Here is an 18807-nt window from a genome sequence, read left to right on the forward strand (position 1 = left end):
AAGTAGATTGCCCAACCTTCCTTCCGAGGAGTGGCTGGTGGGTTTGAACCACCAGCCTTCTGGTTAGCAGTCAAATGCCTTAGGCACTACGCTACAAGAGCTCCTAAAAATGACCTCAGAGGGCTTTATAAAAATCTGATGCCCAAGTTCTAGCCCAGTCAAGTCAGAAACACTGGAGGATAAAACTTAAGCATCACTGTTTTTAAAAGCTCCCCCAAATAATTCTAATATGCAGCTAAATTAAGAACCACTATTGGTGGCGTAGTCCCTAAGACATTTGACTACTAACCAGAAGGTTAGCAGTTCAAATCCACCGGCCACTCTGCAGAAGGAAGACTGGACAATCTACTTCTGTAAAGATTTACCACCTCAGAAATGCAAAGGGGGTCACTATGAGTCGGAATTGACTCCATGGCAGTGAGTTTGGTTTTTGAGTAGTTGCCCAAATAAAATGTAATGAGGTCAGAGACTATGTCTAATTGGTCATTCTAATCCCTAACTCGGGGGAGCTCTGGTAGCATAGTGGCTAAGACACTTGCCTGCTAACCAGACGGCTGGTGGTTCAAACCCACCAGCCACTCCTCGGAAGGAAGGTTGGGCAATCCTACTTCCGTAGTGATACTGCCTCGGAAACCCAAGGAGGGGTCGCTATGAGTCGGGGCCGACTCGACAGCACATAACAACAACAACAATCCCTAACTCACAGAATATAGTAAATATGAAATAAAATTATGAATTTCAATATCTGATGGATATATTCATTCTGTTAACAAATATCTGTTAAGCATCTACATGTGCAAATCCCTCCTTGTGATGGATAATAAGTCAACTTGGCGAGGCCATGATTCTCAGTAGTTTGGCACATACTGTGTAATCATTCTCCAAATTGTCATCTGATATGTACAGCCAATCAGTTGGAAGGGGAGTTTCTTTGAGGGTGTGCTCTGCATCTAATACACAAAGATGTTCTGGAAAAGTTCATGCTCTTCTCTCAATCCAATACTTGTTTCATGGTCTGACCTCCAGTCTTGGAGAAGCCTTCAGCCAGCCACATGAACTGCAGGCTTGGGATCTGCCAGCTCTCGCAACTCTGTGAGCCTGCTGCCTGATGTGCACAATTTTGGGTTCATCAGCCCCTGCAACCACATGAGACAGGAAGCTCATAAATGTGGAGGGAGTGCTGGAAGTAGAAAACCATCATTTGCAACCATCATGGGAAACACACAATCAGGCAAGCATTATTAGTGGACGCTAAGTCTTAAAGGATATCTCTAAAGATTATTTATTAATTGTGGGGGGAGGGAAGATATAGGGAAAAACCTTGACTGGGTGATCAAAATTAAATTGCCTATGACAGACAGGCTCGGCACTTGACTGCTAACCAGAAGGCTGGCAGTTCAAACCCAGTTCAAACCCACCAGCCACTCCTAGGAAGGAAGATGGGGCAATCTACATCCATAGTGATACCACCTCAGAAACCCAAGGAGGGGTCGCTATGAGTCAGGTCCGACTCGACGGCACATAACAACAACAACAACAACATGACAGACAGGCAGATACCATGTGCCTAAAATGTGATACTCTGAGAAAAATATATCATCACTATATTCAGCTAAGAATACATAACTTCAATTCAATCAGAAATTGGATAAACATAAAACAAGGAAAACCCTATCAAAAATTAAAACTGAGAGTGGGCTGTATTTTTCAAAAATTTCAATTTCATAAAACAAAAAGTCTGTTTGGTGGAACCCCCAAGACTACGGTTCTTAGACATCCTTCAAACCTGGAACTGTACCCACTCCTGAGAATCACCTTTTAGCCCAACAATAGATAGGCCTATACAGTGAGTAATACCAAGGAGATACGTATTCCTCAGACCAAAATGGTAGCATCTGCCCAAATACAAACCCCAGAAGACAGGTAGGGGCAGGAAAGAAGGACAAATGGAAACAGGAAACCCGGAGAGGAAGTGGAAAGAGTCCTGTTACATTAACGGATTACAACTAATGTCACAGAACAAAATGTGTATAAATTGTTGAATGGAAAACTAATTTGCTGTGCAAACTTTCATCCAAACCTTAATAAAATGTTCAAAAGAAAAGAAAGGTGAGAAAGTAAGGGGGAAGAGAAATTATTAATGGAAAGAGAACAACTAGAACAGAAATGAGAATGTTCATACGTTGTGAAGAATGTAACCAATGTCACTGAACAACATGTAGATATTGTTGAATGGGAATATAATCTGCTATGTAAACTTCCATGGAAAACATTACTAAGTATTTTAAAATAACAAAAAGAAAATCTGTAGAAATATTCCAGATTAAAGGAGATTGAAGTGATAGGACAACTAAACACAGTACCTGACCCAAGAATGGATCACTTAATGGAGAGTAAAAACACTATATACACAACCATGCTAGCTCATTTACATATTGTCTGTGACTGCTTTCACAATACAAGGCAGTAGTTGCTACAGAGGAGCTCTGGTAGCATAATGCCAAGGTACTTGACTGCTAACCAGGAGGCTGGTGGTTCAAACCCACCAGCCACTCCTCGGAAGGAAGATGGGGCAATCTACTTCCGTAGTGATACCGCCTCAGAAACCCAAGGAGGGATCGCCATGAGTTGGGTCTGACTCGAGGGCACATCACAACAGTTTCTACAGAGTTTATGGCTCACATATTTACTGTATGCCCATTACATTACAGGAAAAGCTTGCCCTAGACCATCAGAAATGGTCCAATTCCTTAACTCTTCACTCTCTCTTACACAATGCTTTCTAAGCCAAACAATACAAGATGGATCCTTCCTGCAAAGGGCTGTGGGAGAGAAACAGAGCACCTAAATGAGCAGTGACCTGGGCCAGGAAAAAATACCCCAAATATACTTGCCTTCACGGTGACATCAGTTGGAACCCATCAGATCTCCATACTCACTGCCGTCGAGTCAGATCCAACTCATAGCAACCCCTCCTTGGGTTTCCGAGGCAGTATCACTACGGAAGTAGATTGCCCAACCTTCCTTTCGAGAAGTAGCTGGGGGGTTTGAACCGTCAGCCTTCTGGTTAGCACTCAAATGCCTTAGGCACTATGCCACCAGGGCTCCTTCCTTGCATGTAGCAGGAACATAACATCTATACCTCTCTATCATGGGCAGAACTCTAACTGGGTGACTAAGCATGTCATGGTTCATGGGAATCTTGGCACTTACCTCTATCTTTTAAGTTTGCTAATGAAAACTAGATCTGATCAATCTGGCATTCTGTCACTTTTTTTTTTTTTTTTTTTTGTTTAAATCTGATCTATGCTCCTTGGAGCCACTTTTGCCACAGGTCTAGTGGGATGTGACCTGATTCATCTGCCTCAAACACAGAATCAATCATATTATACCTTAACTCAAAAAGAACTTGAATGCCTCAGGCCATCCAGTAAATTCACTATTCCTTGAACTCACCCTACATTTCTGTGTCTTGGTATATAAGAAGGCCTGGTGGCTCAGTGGTTAAGCACTCAGCTGCTAAACAAAAGGCCAGTGGTTCAAACCTATTAGGCTCTCTGTGGGTGAAAGATGTGGCAGGCTGCTTCTGTAAAGAATTATAGCCCTGGAAACCCTATGGGGCACTTCTTTTATGTCCTATAGAGTCAATGAGTCAACAACAGTGGGTTTGGGTTAGGTTTGGGTTTGGTCTTAGTATATGATATTCCCTCTCTCAGGCTTGTTCTTCCTTTCTTATCTACCTTATTTCCTATCTACTAAACTTCTAAATCCCACTCAGACATCTTCTTCTCACTCCCTTCAGAAAGCTTTTCTGATACTCTTCCAGGCCTGCCCAACCTAAGATAAGTTCACTTCCTCTTCTCTTTCAATTCTTTATCTTGACTACTGTTGGGACTGAAACACTGAATTACAACAATTACTTGCGTGGCTAGTCTCACTTCAGCTCCCTGAAGAAAATCTGTCTTATTTAACATCAACCCCTCCTACGTAACAATTATGTACACTGCTGGTCTCCTAAGGCATTTGACTGCTAACCAGAAGATTGGCAGTTCAAACCCACCAGCCACTTATCAGAAGGAAGGTTGGGCAATCTACTTCTGTAGTGATAATGCCTTGGAAACCCAAGGAGTCGACTGGACGGCAGTGAGTTTGGTTTTTGCTGGTCTCGCTTGAGTTCCTTGAGGATAAAGTCTGTCATATTTAGCACTGAACTCTTCTATACACACACATAGCATAGAGGCCAGCCAGCATTTGTTGTTATTAGGTGCCATGGAGTCGGTTCCAACTCATAGCGACCTTTTGAACAGAACAAAACACTGCCCGGTCCTGCTCCAGCCTCACAATCTTTGCTATGTTTTAGCCCATTGTTGTAGGCCCTGTGTCAATCTATCTCATTGAGGGTCTCCCCCTTTCTTCACTGAAGGCTGGCACTTAGGAAGAACTCAAACATCTACTGAATGAAATGAACGGCTTCCCTGCCCCTTACATAATATAAAGCTCAACTTCTTAGCATGGTATTCAAAATGTTCTTTGCATTCTGTTCTCAATGCTTCTTTGCAGTGTAATATTTACCTATTATTTCTGACTATAAGCATGTCTCAGTGAGATCAGCAACTCACTCATAAGAACATTTCCCCACTGAATGAGAACATTTCACTGTCTGAATTCATGTTATTCTTCCTGCGTGAAAGGTCCTTCACTACTTTTCACCTAATTTTTGAAGACCTAATTCAAATATAATCTTTTTGAAGCCTTCTAAAATCTGCCTCCACCAATACCAGCACCTGCCAACTGTAATCCTCCATCCTTTTAATTGCCACAGCAGTTTATCACACTTAGATACATTATCATTCCAAAGACGGTAAGTTCCTAATGGCAGAATCAACATCTCATTTGTCTGTCTGTTTTTTTCTTTCTTTTTTTTTTTTTTTTTAATTAGGATTTGGGTGAAGATTTAATCTGTCTGTTTTTTGAGTGTGTGTGTTTTCTCATTTATTTTTTTTTTTTTAATTCTCTCTTAACTTCTACTATTGTGACTTGCCTCTAGAAGTAGGCAGTGAGTGTTTGGTTTTTAACTGAATACTCCAAAAAATAACTTTGTTTTAAAACATTGAGCTATACGGTATGATTGTAAATATCTTTTTAACAACAATCTTACACAAAAATACAATATTAAGCCATTTTAAAATTCATAATTCGAAAATGCTTATTCTATTATTGGCAAGAAATCTATGATGATTTAGCACAAAATAGTGGGGTTTTAATTCAACATCACTTATTTAAAATAAGGACCGGATGTTAGACTGAAGGAGCATTTATCATTCTCTTTGAACAAATTAATTTGGTTGCATATCCAAAAGGTTCACCTGCTTGGCATTTCTATCTTCCTTCTGCAGCCTAATTGTATGTTAGCCAATGATTAATAGTAAAACTCCACTGTGTAAACAGAATACACCTAATATTAAATATACATTTTTAAAAATATTTAAACATGGTATTGTATATTACCCAATTCATTGTTTTCCTTTATTAAGTAACCCACACCTTATATGAAACACCACTTTAGCCAAAACAATGTATTATTTCACATGATAAAAACATTTTGAGTTTAGAAATATGTCATATGTTAGTTTTTTTAGCTGTAAACTATCAATATAACTGATGTCTAGAAAGACACTGTACAGATAAAGAAATAATAAAATTAGAAATTAAAAACTGAATTACACATTCTTTTATATACTGGTCATACAACACTCAGGAAATATGAATGTTTCCATTTAAAAGTACTAAAATAGAGTATTACTACCCCTAACGCTAATCTACCTACATCTCTATAAACTAAGCCAAACTCACTGCTGAGTCAATTCCAACTCATAGTGACCCCGTAGGAGTAGAACTGCCCCACGGGCCTTCCAAGGCTGTCCAAGTCTTCACAGAAGCAGATTCCCTCATTCTGCAAGGAGCAACTGACCATTTGGTTAGCAGCTGAATGCTATAACCACTATGTCATCAGATCTCCATAGGAACCTCTAAAAGAACCCCTGCAACCTAAACACTCTAAGAACTGTCATAATGACCTCCATCTAAAACACATATCTCTTAAACATCTCTTCGTGAAATGCCATGAAGTTCCTGACCCCACTTTCCACCCTCTAAGCCCCATCATTGTCACCAATGGAGATTTACACTCTTACTTGACTAAGGAAACTTTTCACATGCAACCATGGTCCCTACCATGCAAAAACCACAAAACCAAGCTCACTGCCATCGAGTCAATTCCAACTCATAGCAACTCCTTTTGGGTTTCTGAGGCAGTAATGGAAGTAGATTGCCCAGTCTTCCTTGCATGGAGTAGCTGGTGGGTTTGAATCACCAACCTTCTGGTTAGCAAATGCCTTAGGTACTATGCCACCAGAGTTCCTTCCACCACACAAAAGTAGAGGATAAATATACACTAATTGACAAGAGATAAGAGAATCTCCGGGAGCTCTGGTAGCATAGTGCCTAAGGCACTTGACTGCTAACCAGGAGGCTGGTGGTTCAAACCCACCAGCCACTCCTCGGAAGGAAGGTTGGGCAATCCTACTTCCGTAGTGATAACTGCCTCGGAAACCCAAGGAGGGGTCGCTAGGAGTCGGGGCCGACTCTATGGCAGATAACAACAAGAGAATCTCCTACACTACTTTAAGAAAAGGGAGGAAAGGGTTTCATGGGGAGAGAAAAGAATCTTTCCTAGTTACTAGAGAAAGAAATCAAAATAATCAGGCACAGGCTTCTGTGGGCTATCACATGGGAACAGAATCATGTCAGAAAATTTTTCTGGAAATAAGTAAAGGGATCACTGAGTTTTCTTTCAACACAGTACTGGGCTTGACTTTCAATTACTGGTCTATTTTATAATGTGATAGGAGCAGAGGTTAACTTGTAAATTTTGTTGGTTAATGACAGAAATAATTCTGTCCAGTGTAAAAGGTAACTCCAAAGTTTATGGTTTATGGTCTTGTACATTAACCAAGGTCCCTAGGTGACATGTGCAGTTTCTGATCAGCTGTTAACCTGAAAGTTGGCAGTTCAAACCTACTTAGTAGCTCCATGAAGAAATTTCTGGAAAACTGCTTCCATAAAGATTACAGTTAAAATAAACCTTATGGAGCAGTTCAAATCTGTAACACATGAGGATGTCATGCGTTTGAATCAACTCAAAACAATAACAATACCCAGTTTTTATCTAAGCAAGCAAACCAAAAAAAAAAAAACTCACTGCTGTCAAGTCAATTCCGACTCATAGCGACCCCACTTGGGTTTCGAAGGCACTATCTCTAGGGAATTAGATTGCCCAGTCTTCCTTCCGAAGAATGGCTGGTGGGTTTGAACCTCCAGCCTTCTGGGTAGCAGTCAAATGCCTTAGGAACCACACCACCAGAGCTCCCAAGCAAGCAATCAATAATTTTAAGTGTGTGTGTGTACATATGTTGTTGTTGTTATTAGGTGCCATCTAGTTGATTACAACTCAGCGACCCTATGTACAACAGAAGGAAACACAGCCTGGTCCTGTGCCATCCTCACAGAGGTTGCTATGTTTGAGCTCATTGTTGCAGCCACTATATCAATCCATCTCACTGAGGATCTTCCTCTTTTTCACAGGCCCTCTACTTACTCAATTATGAGAGACAAAGTCTCACCATTGTCACTTCTAAGGAGAATTCCAGCTATATTTTTTCCAAGACAGATTTGTTTGTTCTTCTGACAGTCTTTGGTATATTCAATATTCTTCACCAGCACAATAATTCAAACACAACAATTCTTCAGTCTTCTTGCTCATTGTCCAGCTTTCTCATGAATGTGAAATGATTGAAAATACCACAGGTTGGCTCAGCACCTTAGTTTTCAATGTAACATCTTTGCTCTTTAACACTTTAAAAAGGTCTTTTGCCACAGATTTGCCCAATGCAACACTTTCTTTGATTTCCTGACTGTTCTTCCATAAGTGTTGACTGTGGATCCGAGTAAAATAAAATCCTTGACAACTTCAATCTTTGATCTGTTATCATGATGTTGCTTATTGGTCCAGCTGTGAAGATTTTTGTTTTATGTTTGAGGTGTAATCCATACAGAAGGCTGGATCTTTGATCTTCATCAGTAAGTGCTTCAAGTCATCTTCATTTTCAGCAAGAAAGGTTTTGTCATACGCATATTGCTGGTTGTTAACGAGTCTTTCTCCAATTCTCACACCATGTTTTTCTTCATATAGTGCAGCTTCTCGGATTACATGCTCAGCATACAGAGTACGGTGAAAGGATACAACCCTGACTTCCTGATTTTAAACCAATTTAGTATCGTTTTGTTACAACTACCTCTTGATCTATGTACAGATTATTCATGAGCACAATTAAGTGTTCTGGAATTCCCATTCTCCACAATGTTATCCATAATTTGTTATAATCCACACAGTCCAATGCCTTTGCGTAGAAAAACACAGGTAAACATCTTTCTGATATTTTTTGCTTTCAGCCAAGATCCATACAACATCAGCAATGATATCCCTTGTTCAACACCCTCTTCTGAATATGGCTTGAATTTCTGGCAGCTCCCTGTTGATGTAACATTGCAACCATTTTTAAGTTATCTTCAGCAAAATTTTACTTACATGTGATATTAATGATATGGTTTAATAATTTCTGCTTTCTGTCAGATCACCATTCTTTGGAATGGTCACAGATACGGATCGTTACCAGTTAGTAGACCAGGTAGCTGTCTTCCAAATTTCTTGGCATAAATGAGTGAGTGCCTCTAGCAGTGCATCTGTTCACTGAGACATCCCAATAGGTATTCAGTCAATTCTTGGTACCCTGTTTTTCGCCCATGCCTTCAGTGCAGCTTCAACTTCTTCCTTCAATACCATTAATTCTTGATCATATACTACCTCTTGATTGCGCCAGGGTTGCATCCTTTCATCATACTTATTCAATCTCTATGCTGAGCAAATAATCCAAGAAGCTGGACTATATAAAGAACGTGGCATTAGGATTAGAGGAAGACTCATTAACAACCTGAGATATGCAGATGACACAATCTTTTTTGCTGAGAGTGAAAATGCCTTGAAGCACTTACTGATGAAGATTAAAGACTATAGTCTGCAGTATGGATTACACCTCAACGTAAAGAAAATGAAAATCCTCACAACTAGACCAATAAGCCGCATCATGATAAATGGAGAAAATATTGAACTTGTCAAATATTTCATATTATTGATATTATTGATCATTATTATTCATATTATTGATCCACAATCAGTACCCATGGGAGCAACAGTCAAGAAATCAGACTGGATAAATCTGCTCCAAAAGACCTCTTTAAAGTGCTAAAGTGCTAAAAAGCAACACTGTCAATGTTGTTCGGTGCACCTAACCCAAGCCATGGTATTTTCAATTGCCTCGTAAGCATGTGAAAGCTGGGCAACGTATAAGGAAGAATGAAGAAAAGTTGATGCTTTTGAGTTGTGCTGTTGGTGAAGAATACTGTCCTGGAAGAAGTGCAGCCTTGGAAGTGAGAATGGCCAGACTTCATCTCACCCACTTTGGTCTTGTCAGAAGGGAATATTCCCTAGAGAAGGATATCATGCTTGGTAAAGTGGAGGTTCAGTGAAAAAGGGGAAGACCCTCAATGAGATGGACTGATACAGTGGCTGCAATGACGGACTCAGGTATAACAATGAATGTGAGGATGGCACAAGACGGGGCAGTGTTTCATTCTGTTGTACAAAGGGTCGCTGTGAGTTGTAGCCAACTTGATAGAATCTTTCAACAACAACATACTCTCTGTGAATTCTATGGGTCATTCTAGCAAATTATCAATCCCAGTAGGGTAGAAGGAGCCAGCAGGTCAGAAGGCTGAGATGGACTCCCCAAACGTATGGCTGGCATTTGCCTATTTGGCAATCTGAAAGACAGTGTCCTTTTAACCTATAAGCTCTAACCCAGGTCTACCTTACTAAAGTCAGAGAGAGTACCATGGAGGTGGGTGACAACAAGGATGGAGAACTGGGAATGTGAGAACTGAATCAATCTCTACATTTTGGGAGACTGGATTTATGCTGATCTTTACAGTGTGTTTTAGTCTGGATTCTCCAGAACAGTACAACCAACGAAATAAATAAATAGAGAGAGTACATGTGAGTAATCAATATAAAGATTGATTAATTCAAGGAAATAGCTCATGCAGTTGTGGAGGCTGGCAAGTCCCAAATCCATAGGTCAGGTTACAGGCTTCTGACTCAAGTGGTTTCTGGGGCTGATGAACCCAAAATCAATAGATAAGAAGGCAGGCTACTGGCTCATGGTGCCCCAAGTGTTGGTGAATCCCAAAATCTAAAGGTCAGATGGCAGGCTGCCAGCTCATATCCCAAAAACTGGAGATCAGATGATGACAAATCAGATGCAGAATCCACTGAGAGAGTGAGTCTTGCTGGAATGTGCATTTATATACCAGAGGCAGGCCACATCCCCAAATAAACTCCTTTTTAACTGACTGGCTGCTAATATCATAACTTATCACACAGGTGATGAAATTATAATACATTATGGAAAACCAATTAGTCCAATATCTGCCAAACCCATTAGATCACACCCTAGCCAAGTGGACACACAACATTAACCATCACATGGTGTACTACAACACTTGTAGAAGGGTTATAAATTGCCAAAGAAGCTGTAACTTAGAATTAACTAACAATGCTTACACTCTATTATTGAAGAATGATCTACACTGTATCTACACGTATGTTGTTGTTGTTGTTATGTGCCATCGAGTCAGACCTGATCATAGCGACCCCTCCTTGGGTTTCTGAGGCAGTATCACTATGAAGTAGATTGCCTCATCTTCCTTCTGAGGAGTAGCTGGTGGGTTGGAACCACCAGCATTCTGGTTAGCAGTCAAGTGCCTTAGGCACTAAACTACCAGAGCTCCCATCATATAGTATTTCTCAATCATTATTATGAGATCAGAGGTTCCATTTATGACTTAAAGTTGCAGGGAGTCAAGTTCGAAGGTTATGCTGATGCTGTTAGTCTGTGGACCATATTTTGAGAAGCAACACCTTACAAATTGTACCGTCCAATGTGGTAGGCACTAGCTACATGTTGCCACTTAAAATTAAGCAAATTTAGATCCTCAGTTGTACTAGTTATGTTTGAAGTCCTGAACAGCAACAGACAGTGCAGATACAGAAAATTTCTATCACTGCAGAAAGTTCCATTGGACAGCTAGGTAAGAGAATGGGAAAAATAAGAGCAAGCAAAGTGGTGGACCCTGAGCGGCCCTGAGTCAGAGCCAAGCCATTACTGGAGCTCCATAAGAGACTGAAATGCTCCCATCTTAGTTCCATCTGAATACAAAGGGTTTCTGGTAAAAGGGACTAGAAACTGGGGAGACCCAGGATCCATCAATGGAATAAGTTTATTACTACCAACCATTGTGTCCTCTACTAAGGTACCAAGAAGGTTAGGGAAAATTATAAATTTGCACCCACATCACAATAAAAATTTTTTTAAAAAAGAAGACTATGGAAAAGAGGTATGAAAAATAAAACAAATTGTAGGGAGAGTTTTCTCTGTGAATGGGGTGATGAATTGAGAAATTTTTCAGAATGAGAAAGCTGGGCGTATTAACAACAGTGGTTCCATACATTAGAAGAGCCTGTGAAGTATTTAAAAAGGACTTATCATATGTGAATATCTGGGAGTGCAGCCCTGGCATCAGCATTTTAAAAAAATGTAACCACCCTCTACAACCATTGTTCCAAGGTGGCTCAGACTATTTCCAGCTTTTTCACTCTGCATTCAAATTGTAAGAGAAAAAAAAAAAATGAACACAGTTATGACTGATCCCACAAGAGTACTGTGACTACCCCAACATTAAATAGTTTAAATCAAACTTTGAGCAATAAAGTCGTACAAACTGCACTGCCCAAAATGGTAAGAACAAGTATATAAACTGTATTCCATTGTAAGCACAGTCTCTTAAAAAAAAAGAGGCCCAACAAATTAGCGTTAAAGGCTGCTGCCAACTGAAGATCAAATCTGTACATTTAAACCCACTGCCATCTAGTTGATTCCGACTCACAGCGACCCCCATTGGGTTTCTGAGGTGGTAAATCTTTACAGAAGTAGACTGCCCCTTCTTCCTTACACAGAGTGGCTCTCAAACTGCAATATAAATCAATGGAAAAACAGATTTTGCTCTAAAAAGTTTTATTTGGCATAACTATCCAGACACTTATCTACTCAATATGGACAGATACTATTGTGGATTGTAAAAAGCAGTAAAATATTAAACTGTGAACCTAAGCTGCAACTTACAAACCAAACAAAAATTAGTTTAAAAAAAAAAAGTTCCAACACATTTATATTCTTGAATTTGGACAAGGCAGTTTAGAAAAATGTCTTCACACCTGCTGTCTTCACTTTCTTACCTTCCATTCTTAACCCACATCAATCTCGTTTCAATCTGTTTTTGTCAAACTCTCCAATGATCTCCATGTTGTTGGACTTGACCACTACCAGTCAATCAACTGCTGAAGTAAAAATTTTGCCAATTATCCTTAATTCCTCCCTCTACCTTACCACCCTTACCCAATGCAACAGCAAGTCCTATCAATGTCTCCTCTAAAATACATGAATTCTTAAATTCCTCTCCATCTCCACAGGCCTGGACGACTGCTACCGTCTCTTAACCTGTCTCCTTGTTTTTACTCATGACCCCCTACCAACCAGTGCTACCACTGCAGTCAGAGTAGTATTTTAAAGGTAAAAATTATGTCATTGCTCTTTTAAATCCCCAAGGGCTTTTGATAACATCAGAAAACAGTTAAATGCTTTATCATCACCCACAAGTCCCTGTAGCATCTAGCTCCAAGCTTTTTTCACAACATCTTTCCTTTATGGATCTCCTTCACACCAGAGCTCATTCTAGTTCAATATTTTAAGCATTTGCTACTTCCACTACCTACCATACACTTTCCTTGGCTCTTCACAAGACTGCTTCCTCTGCTCCTTCATATCCTAATCCAAATGATACTTCTTCATAGAGCTTTTCACTGACCACTCTACCTAAAATAGCCCTGTCTTCACCATCTACCATGTAACTCTGCTTATTTCTTCATAATGTTTATCATAATCTATAAACGGAGAGAAGGGATATTTGTTTTCTTTCTTCTACATTAGAATACAAGCTTTATGGTGACTGTCCAGTACCTGCCAGGTATTATTATTAGCCCTAGAAAACAGTGGGTGGACTAAAAACTCCAAAGTTACAGATCTTGTCTGTCCTATATACACTGCTGTTTCCTAGGGCCTATAACAATATTTGGCATATACTGGGCATTCAACAAGCATTTGTTAACTCAATGAATACTTGAATGGAGGTATTGTCTGTAATGCTGGACTAGGAAAGAAATTACTTGTGTTCTATCCAGAGTTGGCTCTAATGGCAATTAGCTATGAAGCATTGAACAAACAAGATCGCGATGTCTGGAAAGTAAGAAGCCTTTAACCACTCTGAAACTAGTTCCTCAGCTATATGTAAAGGAATAGATTAGATGACTTTGAATGTCAACCAGGTCAAAAATATCAGAATGATATCAATTTCCACCTACTTTCTAACTCGAACTTTCCTTGTTATTGTTATATGCCATTAAGTCATCTCCAACTCATAGCGCCCTTATGTACAACAGAACAAAACGCTACCCAGTCCTGTGCCAGCCTCAAGATCCCTACTATACCTGACCCCATTGCTGTAGCCACCATGTCAATCCATCTTGTTGAGGGCCTTCCCTTCTTTCACTGACCCGCCACTGTACGAAGCATGACATTCTTCTCCAGAGAACGGTCCCTTCTGACAACATTAGCAAAGCAGGTGAGACAAAGTCTGGTCATTTCCTCATCCACCCTTTAAGTACACTCCTTCCACCTCCACCAAAAAAAAATCAAGGCATTCACACTGCAACCAAACAGCACAGTGTACTTTAAAGTCTACGTCTTTGCTCATTAGGCTGACTTTCAACTCTAGGTGCTCTGGTGATGCAGTGGTTAAAGCATTTGGCTATTAAACTAAAGAGAGGTTTGAACCCACAAGCCACTTTGCAGAGAAAGATGAGGCAGTCTGCTTCTGTAAAGATTTACAGCCTTGGAAACCCTATGGGGCAGTTCTACTTTGCCCTGCAGGGTCACCATGAGTCAGAATCAACTTGATAACAGTGTAGTTAGTTTTATTTTGGTCTCCAACTCTAAACACTAGAAATTCTTTCAGATCAATTGCTAACTGCTTCATAAAGGGTGATCTAATCACCTAAAATCAGTATGATCAATGTGTTACTTCCTGCCAAGTCCTTTATGCTTCTAATTAGAGTCCCAATTTTACCACTTAACTTGGACTAGTAACTTAACTCCTCTGAGCCCGAGTTTCCTTCCTAAACTGTATGGAGATAACTGTATTGACCATACCACATACTGTTGTTGTTGTTGTTATTTGCTGTCCAGTCGGCCCGACTCATACCACATGCTATTGTTGGATAATTTAGAATACTTAGAAAAGGGCTTGATGTTAAAGTGTTCAATAAATGTACTTTCTGTGCATTATACATAGCTTTCATCCTCCAGGAGGGCATAAAAATGTCTTTTTCATTTCTGAATTTCTAAAGGACTGAAGTCATTTCACATCCTAAAATCTTGAATTTTGGTGTTCATAAAATGAAGGGAATGGACTAGATCATTATCATTCCCTTCAAAAATGAAGTTCTTTATCTATAACCAAGAAACGAAACCAGTTGCCAAGGAGTGATCCCAACTCACCGGCACCCCATGTGTGTCAGAGTAGAACTGTGCTCCATAGGATTTTCAATGGCTGATTTTTTTTGGGGGGGGAGGGGAGAAGATCACCATGCCTTTCACCTCAGGGTGGACTCCAACCTCCAACCATACCGTTAGCAGCTGAGTGCTAAACCTTTGTGTCACCCAGGAACTCCTCTCTGGATGTAAATAAATAAATAAATAGCCTAAAGCTAAGATACTGCAGGTGAGATTCTGAAGGAGGGGAACTGAAACTATGGCTGCAAATGATGTGGGGTGGAAGCATGAAAATTAAGTGACATCCATCTTTAAGGAACCTTTCCAAAGAAACTACTTCTTGCCACAGTGACTAGATCCTCAGAACTTTTTGTTCTTAAATCGGATGAAGTCAAGAACTTGGGATCTGTGAACTCCTAAAAGCTACATAAAATTGTGCATCCCAACGAACATACAAATTTTCCTAATATTAGATATTTAAAGAGTGTTCCAAAGAGAGGAAAGGGAGTGCCGATTTAAGGAGGAGAATGTTTACAAACAGACGGGTGTTTAGACCACAAATCCAGCGCCCTTCACCTAACCCTAACCTCTAGGCGCACGAAGATGACCTATGACCCCAATCAAGGAAGCCAGGGTCGGACAGAAACCCTAAGTCATCAACAGGGGTGAGAGGCGTCTGCGGAACCGCCACAGCTGTACACCTTTTCCAGGCTTTCCCGGAGTCGGCATGTCTGAGGTTGAAACCCGCCCGAGGCCCCTCAATAACGCCCGATCCCTGCACCCATACCTGCAGGGTCGAGTGCCATCTCGGCGGGCAGACAAGCAAGTAGCCCTGAAGCGGCTTACGGGCAGGGGGCGGGGAGGGGAGGAGCCTCGGCTCAGTTGCGCGTGCGCCCTTTCGAGCTCCCGGTGAGGAGGAAGAAGAAGAGGAGCGCAGCTCCCTTCCAGAAGCCGGGCCAAGCCTCTTTTCCTTCCCCAGTTCCTACTTCCGCCACCCACTGCGCCTGCGCTCTACTGGCCCCACCCCTAATCCCGTTACCCTCCAGAGTGGAACCGACCTCGCAAAAGGAATGACCCAATGAAGAGGCGTAGCTGCGTGCGCAGCTTCGTTTGGGACCTAGCGCGAGCACCCGAAGACCGACCTTGGTCTGCTGTGGCGGGAGCCGGAGTTGTGGGCCTTTGGGACTGGGATTCCTTCAGCGATTAGGTCAGAGTCCGAGACCTCCCATGCTCACTTTCAGAGAACCAAATGAATTACCGCCTTCCTTTCATTAATTTTTCTTTGTTAACGTTCATTCATTCATAAATATCTGATTCACGCCTGCTAGGTGCCAGGCAAGACCCTAAGTGCTAAGGGAAAATAATAATTGAATAAAAATAAGGTCCCTGTCCTCAAGGAGCACAGTGTTGGCAGGGGAGTGAGACACAAGTAACACGCTGTTAAATGTGATAAACGCCACACACGCGAGATGTGCACAGTGTGTTCTGCGATAGACATGGAGTAGATTATGCAGTATCATTTCTTCCCTGCAACTACAACCTGTGCCTCCCTGGAGATTAAAGTGAAAAATAGGGCGCTAGAGATACCTCTGTTTTGTGAAATAATATCCACATGGCGTACTATTTTGAGTGATCACTGCATCCTTAAATCTTGACTTAATGAAAGCAGGATGTTTTGGGATACAAATGAAGGAAGGTGATGGCCGACCTCCTTAAGCCCGCCAACTCCGCTCCTCTCAATAGCAGGAACTTTCTAGGTGGTACAATACTCAATTCTGTCTCACAAACCAGCCGTCAGAAACGCTGCCTTGTCGAATCCATGTTTAACTAGCTTGAGGCTCCAAAGGGTGAAGTGCGGCCGAAGGCGGGACAGATGTTTCAAAAAACAAGGAGCAGCTGCTGCTACCCTATAAGGGATTTAAGGTTTTCAAAATGATCCCCTCCCCGCCTACCTGCAGTCCCTCCTCCCCTGCTGCTGCTTCCGCCTGGTCAGTTGGCAGAAAATACGACACAGTTGAGCAGGGCTGGGAAAGCGTGTCTCTGCTCAGCAGGTCTTCCGTTTAAGGGCCTATCTAGGCATAACGGCCCTTATTACAGCTGTAGTATGAGATGCCAAAGTGAGGAATTAACGTTTTGCTCAGCAAGGTCCTTTTCCTTGTGTGTTTTATAAATGTGCTTCAGTAACACCCTAAGCTGACTTCGGAACCCCTTTTTCTCCCTGAAGGTAAAGGATTTAATTTAGAAAGAAAATCCTTTTGAAGTAATGAGTTATATAAAAACACAAGTCAGACTTCCACACTCAAATAATTTAACCAAATCTTTATTTACACAGAAGAGCATTATGGTAAAGGTAGAAGTTTTGGAGAGCTTCAGTTAGAGAGACCTGAATACCTGAATTTGAATCCTGTATCACAACCTATTAGCTTATTAGAATAAGTCCCAAGGTTTTTCTTGTCTTTAGTTACTAATTGATAAGGTTGTTGTGAGGAATAAATGTGATATACATCTGTGTTTCAATCATTTAAGGACCCTTCCACTATTTTTGCTATCTAAGTAGCACTTGAACCATCATTATATATATAATAATTTAATTGATTTAATCAATTGATTAATTTAAATCAACTCATTTTAACTTTTTCCTAAGCAAGAATATCTGTAAAATCATGTGTTTTGTGCACTCCAGTGGACTACTAGACATATTATACAGTGAGAAGCCTAGCAAAAGTACCACCTCATTGCCTGGTAAACAATACCTGCTGCTGTCAAGTTGATTTCAACTCTTGGTGCAGCCCCACTGATACAGAGTAGAACTGAGCTTTGTAGGGTTTTCTTGGCTGAAGTCTTTACTGAAGTAGGTCACCAGACCTTTCTCCTGTAGCACCACTGAATGACTGTGAGCCAGTTTTGGTTAGTAGATAATTTTAAACCATTTGTATCACCCAGGTACCTAATTCAATGCCTGGTACATAATAGTATATCACTCTCCACTCATATAAAACGAGTTTGCGGGAAACAGTTTTTACAATATAATTGGGGAAGTAAGTTATAAAAAAAAAAAGTTAAATTTTAAAAAAAATTCTATTGCTATTAAGTGGATTACAAATTGTAGTAATCCTGTAAGGCAAGTAGGATTGCCCTATATCGTTTCCCAGGGTATAATCTTACAGGAGCAGACTGCCACATCTTCTGCAGAGTGGCTGGTGAGTTCAAACCACTGACTTTTTGGTTAGCAGTTGAGTACTTAACTACTGTGCAGCCAGGGCTCCTTAAAAAGAAAGTTAAATCACAGAAATTAAATTGGCAGTTCAACACAAAGACATTTCCTAAGACATCATATTGTTAATAGGTAACTCTTTGGGCAATAACAGCAATAGGACCTTAAAGTGGGATCCTGGAAGTTAGGAACTGTGCATTATTCAACCATGATCCCCAGAACTCAGACAGTGCCCAAATACCTAATGGCTCCACGGTAGCGTTTCATGAAGGAAAGAATGTCAGTGTGATTAGGAAAACATCAAATATAAATTATGTTTGGCTTTGAAAAATGCATGGCACATGGGTAGGCAGAGAAAACATGCCAGGCTAGGGAGGAAAGCAAGAGCAAAAGCATGTGGATTTGACCTGTTCTTAAAGGACAGTCAGGAGCTCTGGTTGTGCAGTGCCTAAGGCATTTGACTGCTAACTAGAGGGTTGGCAGTTCAAATCCACCAGCCATTCTGCAGAAGGGAGACAGGGCACTCTACTTCCGTAAAGATTTACCGCCTCAGAAACCCAGTGGGTTGGAATGGACTTGATGGCAGTGGGTTTGTTTTTTTTTTTTTTTTTTTTAAGGACAAGGGGGCCTAGAGGAGGTGAAGGGTAAGGAAAGGAACTGGTATGAATAAAAGTACAGTGGTGGGAAGCACAAGACTATGTGGAAACCAAGTGTAGAGCAATGCCTGAAATCACTTCAATGAGTTTGAGGATT

General features: G+C 40.8%; 1 protein-coding gene across 1 annotated transcript in view; it reads right to left on the reverse strand.

The window, feature by feature from the left end:
* CMC1 (C-X9-C motif containing 1) overlaps positions 1-15646 on the reverse strand; it is a 188993-nt gene extending 173347 nt beyond the window's left edge. The window contains exon 1 of the mRNA XM_007937252.1: positions 15628-15646. Coding sequence (XP_007935443.1) covers positions 15628-15646 — 19 coding nt within the window. The remainder of the gene's footprint in view (positions 1-15627) is intronic.
* Positions 15647-18807: the final 3161 nt, after the last annotated feature.

Source organism: Orycteropus afer, unplaced genomic scaffold (assembly GCF_000298275.1).
Source record: "Orycteropus afer afer isolate SDZICR_OR568_19922 unplaced genomic scaffold, OryAfe1.0 scaffold00003, whole genome shotgun sequence".
Taxonomy (NCBI): Eukaryota; Metazoa; Chordata; class Mammalia; order Tubulidentata; family Orycteropodidae; genus Orycteropus; species Orycteropus afer.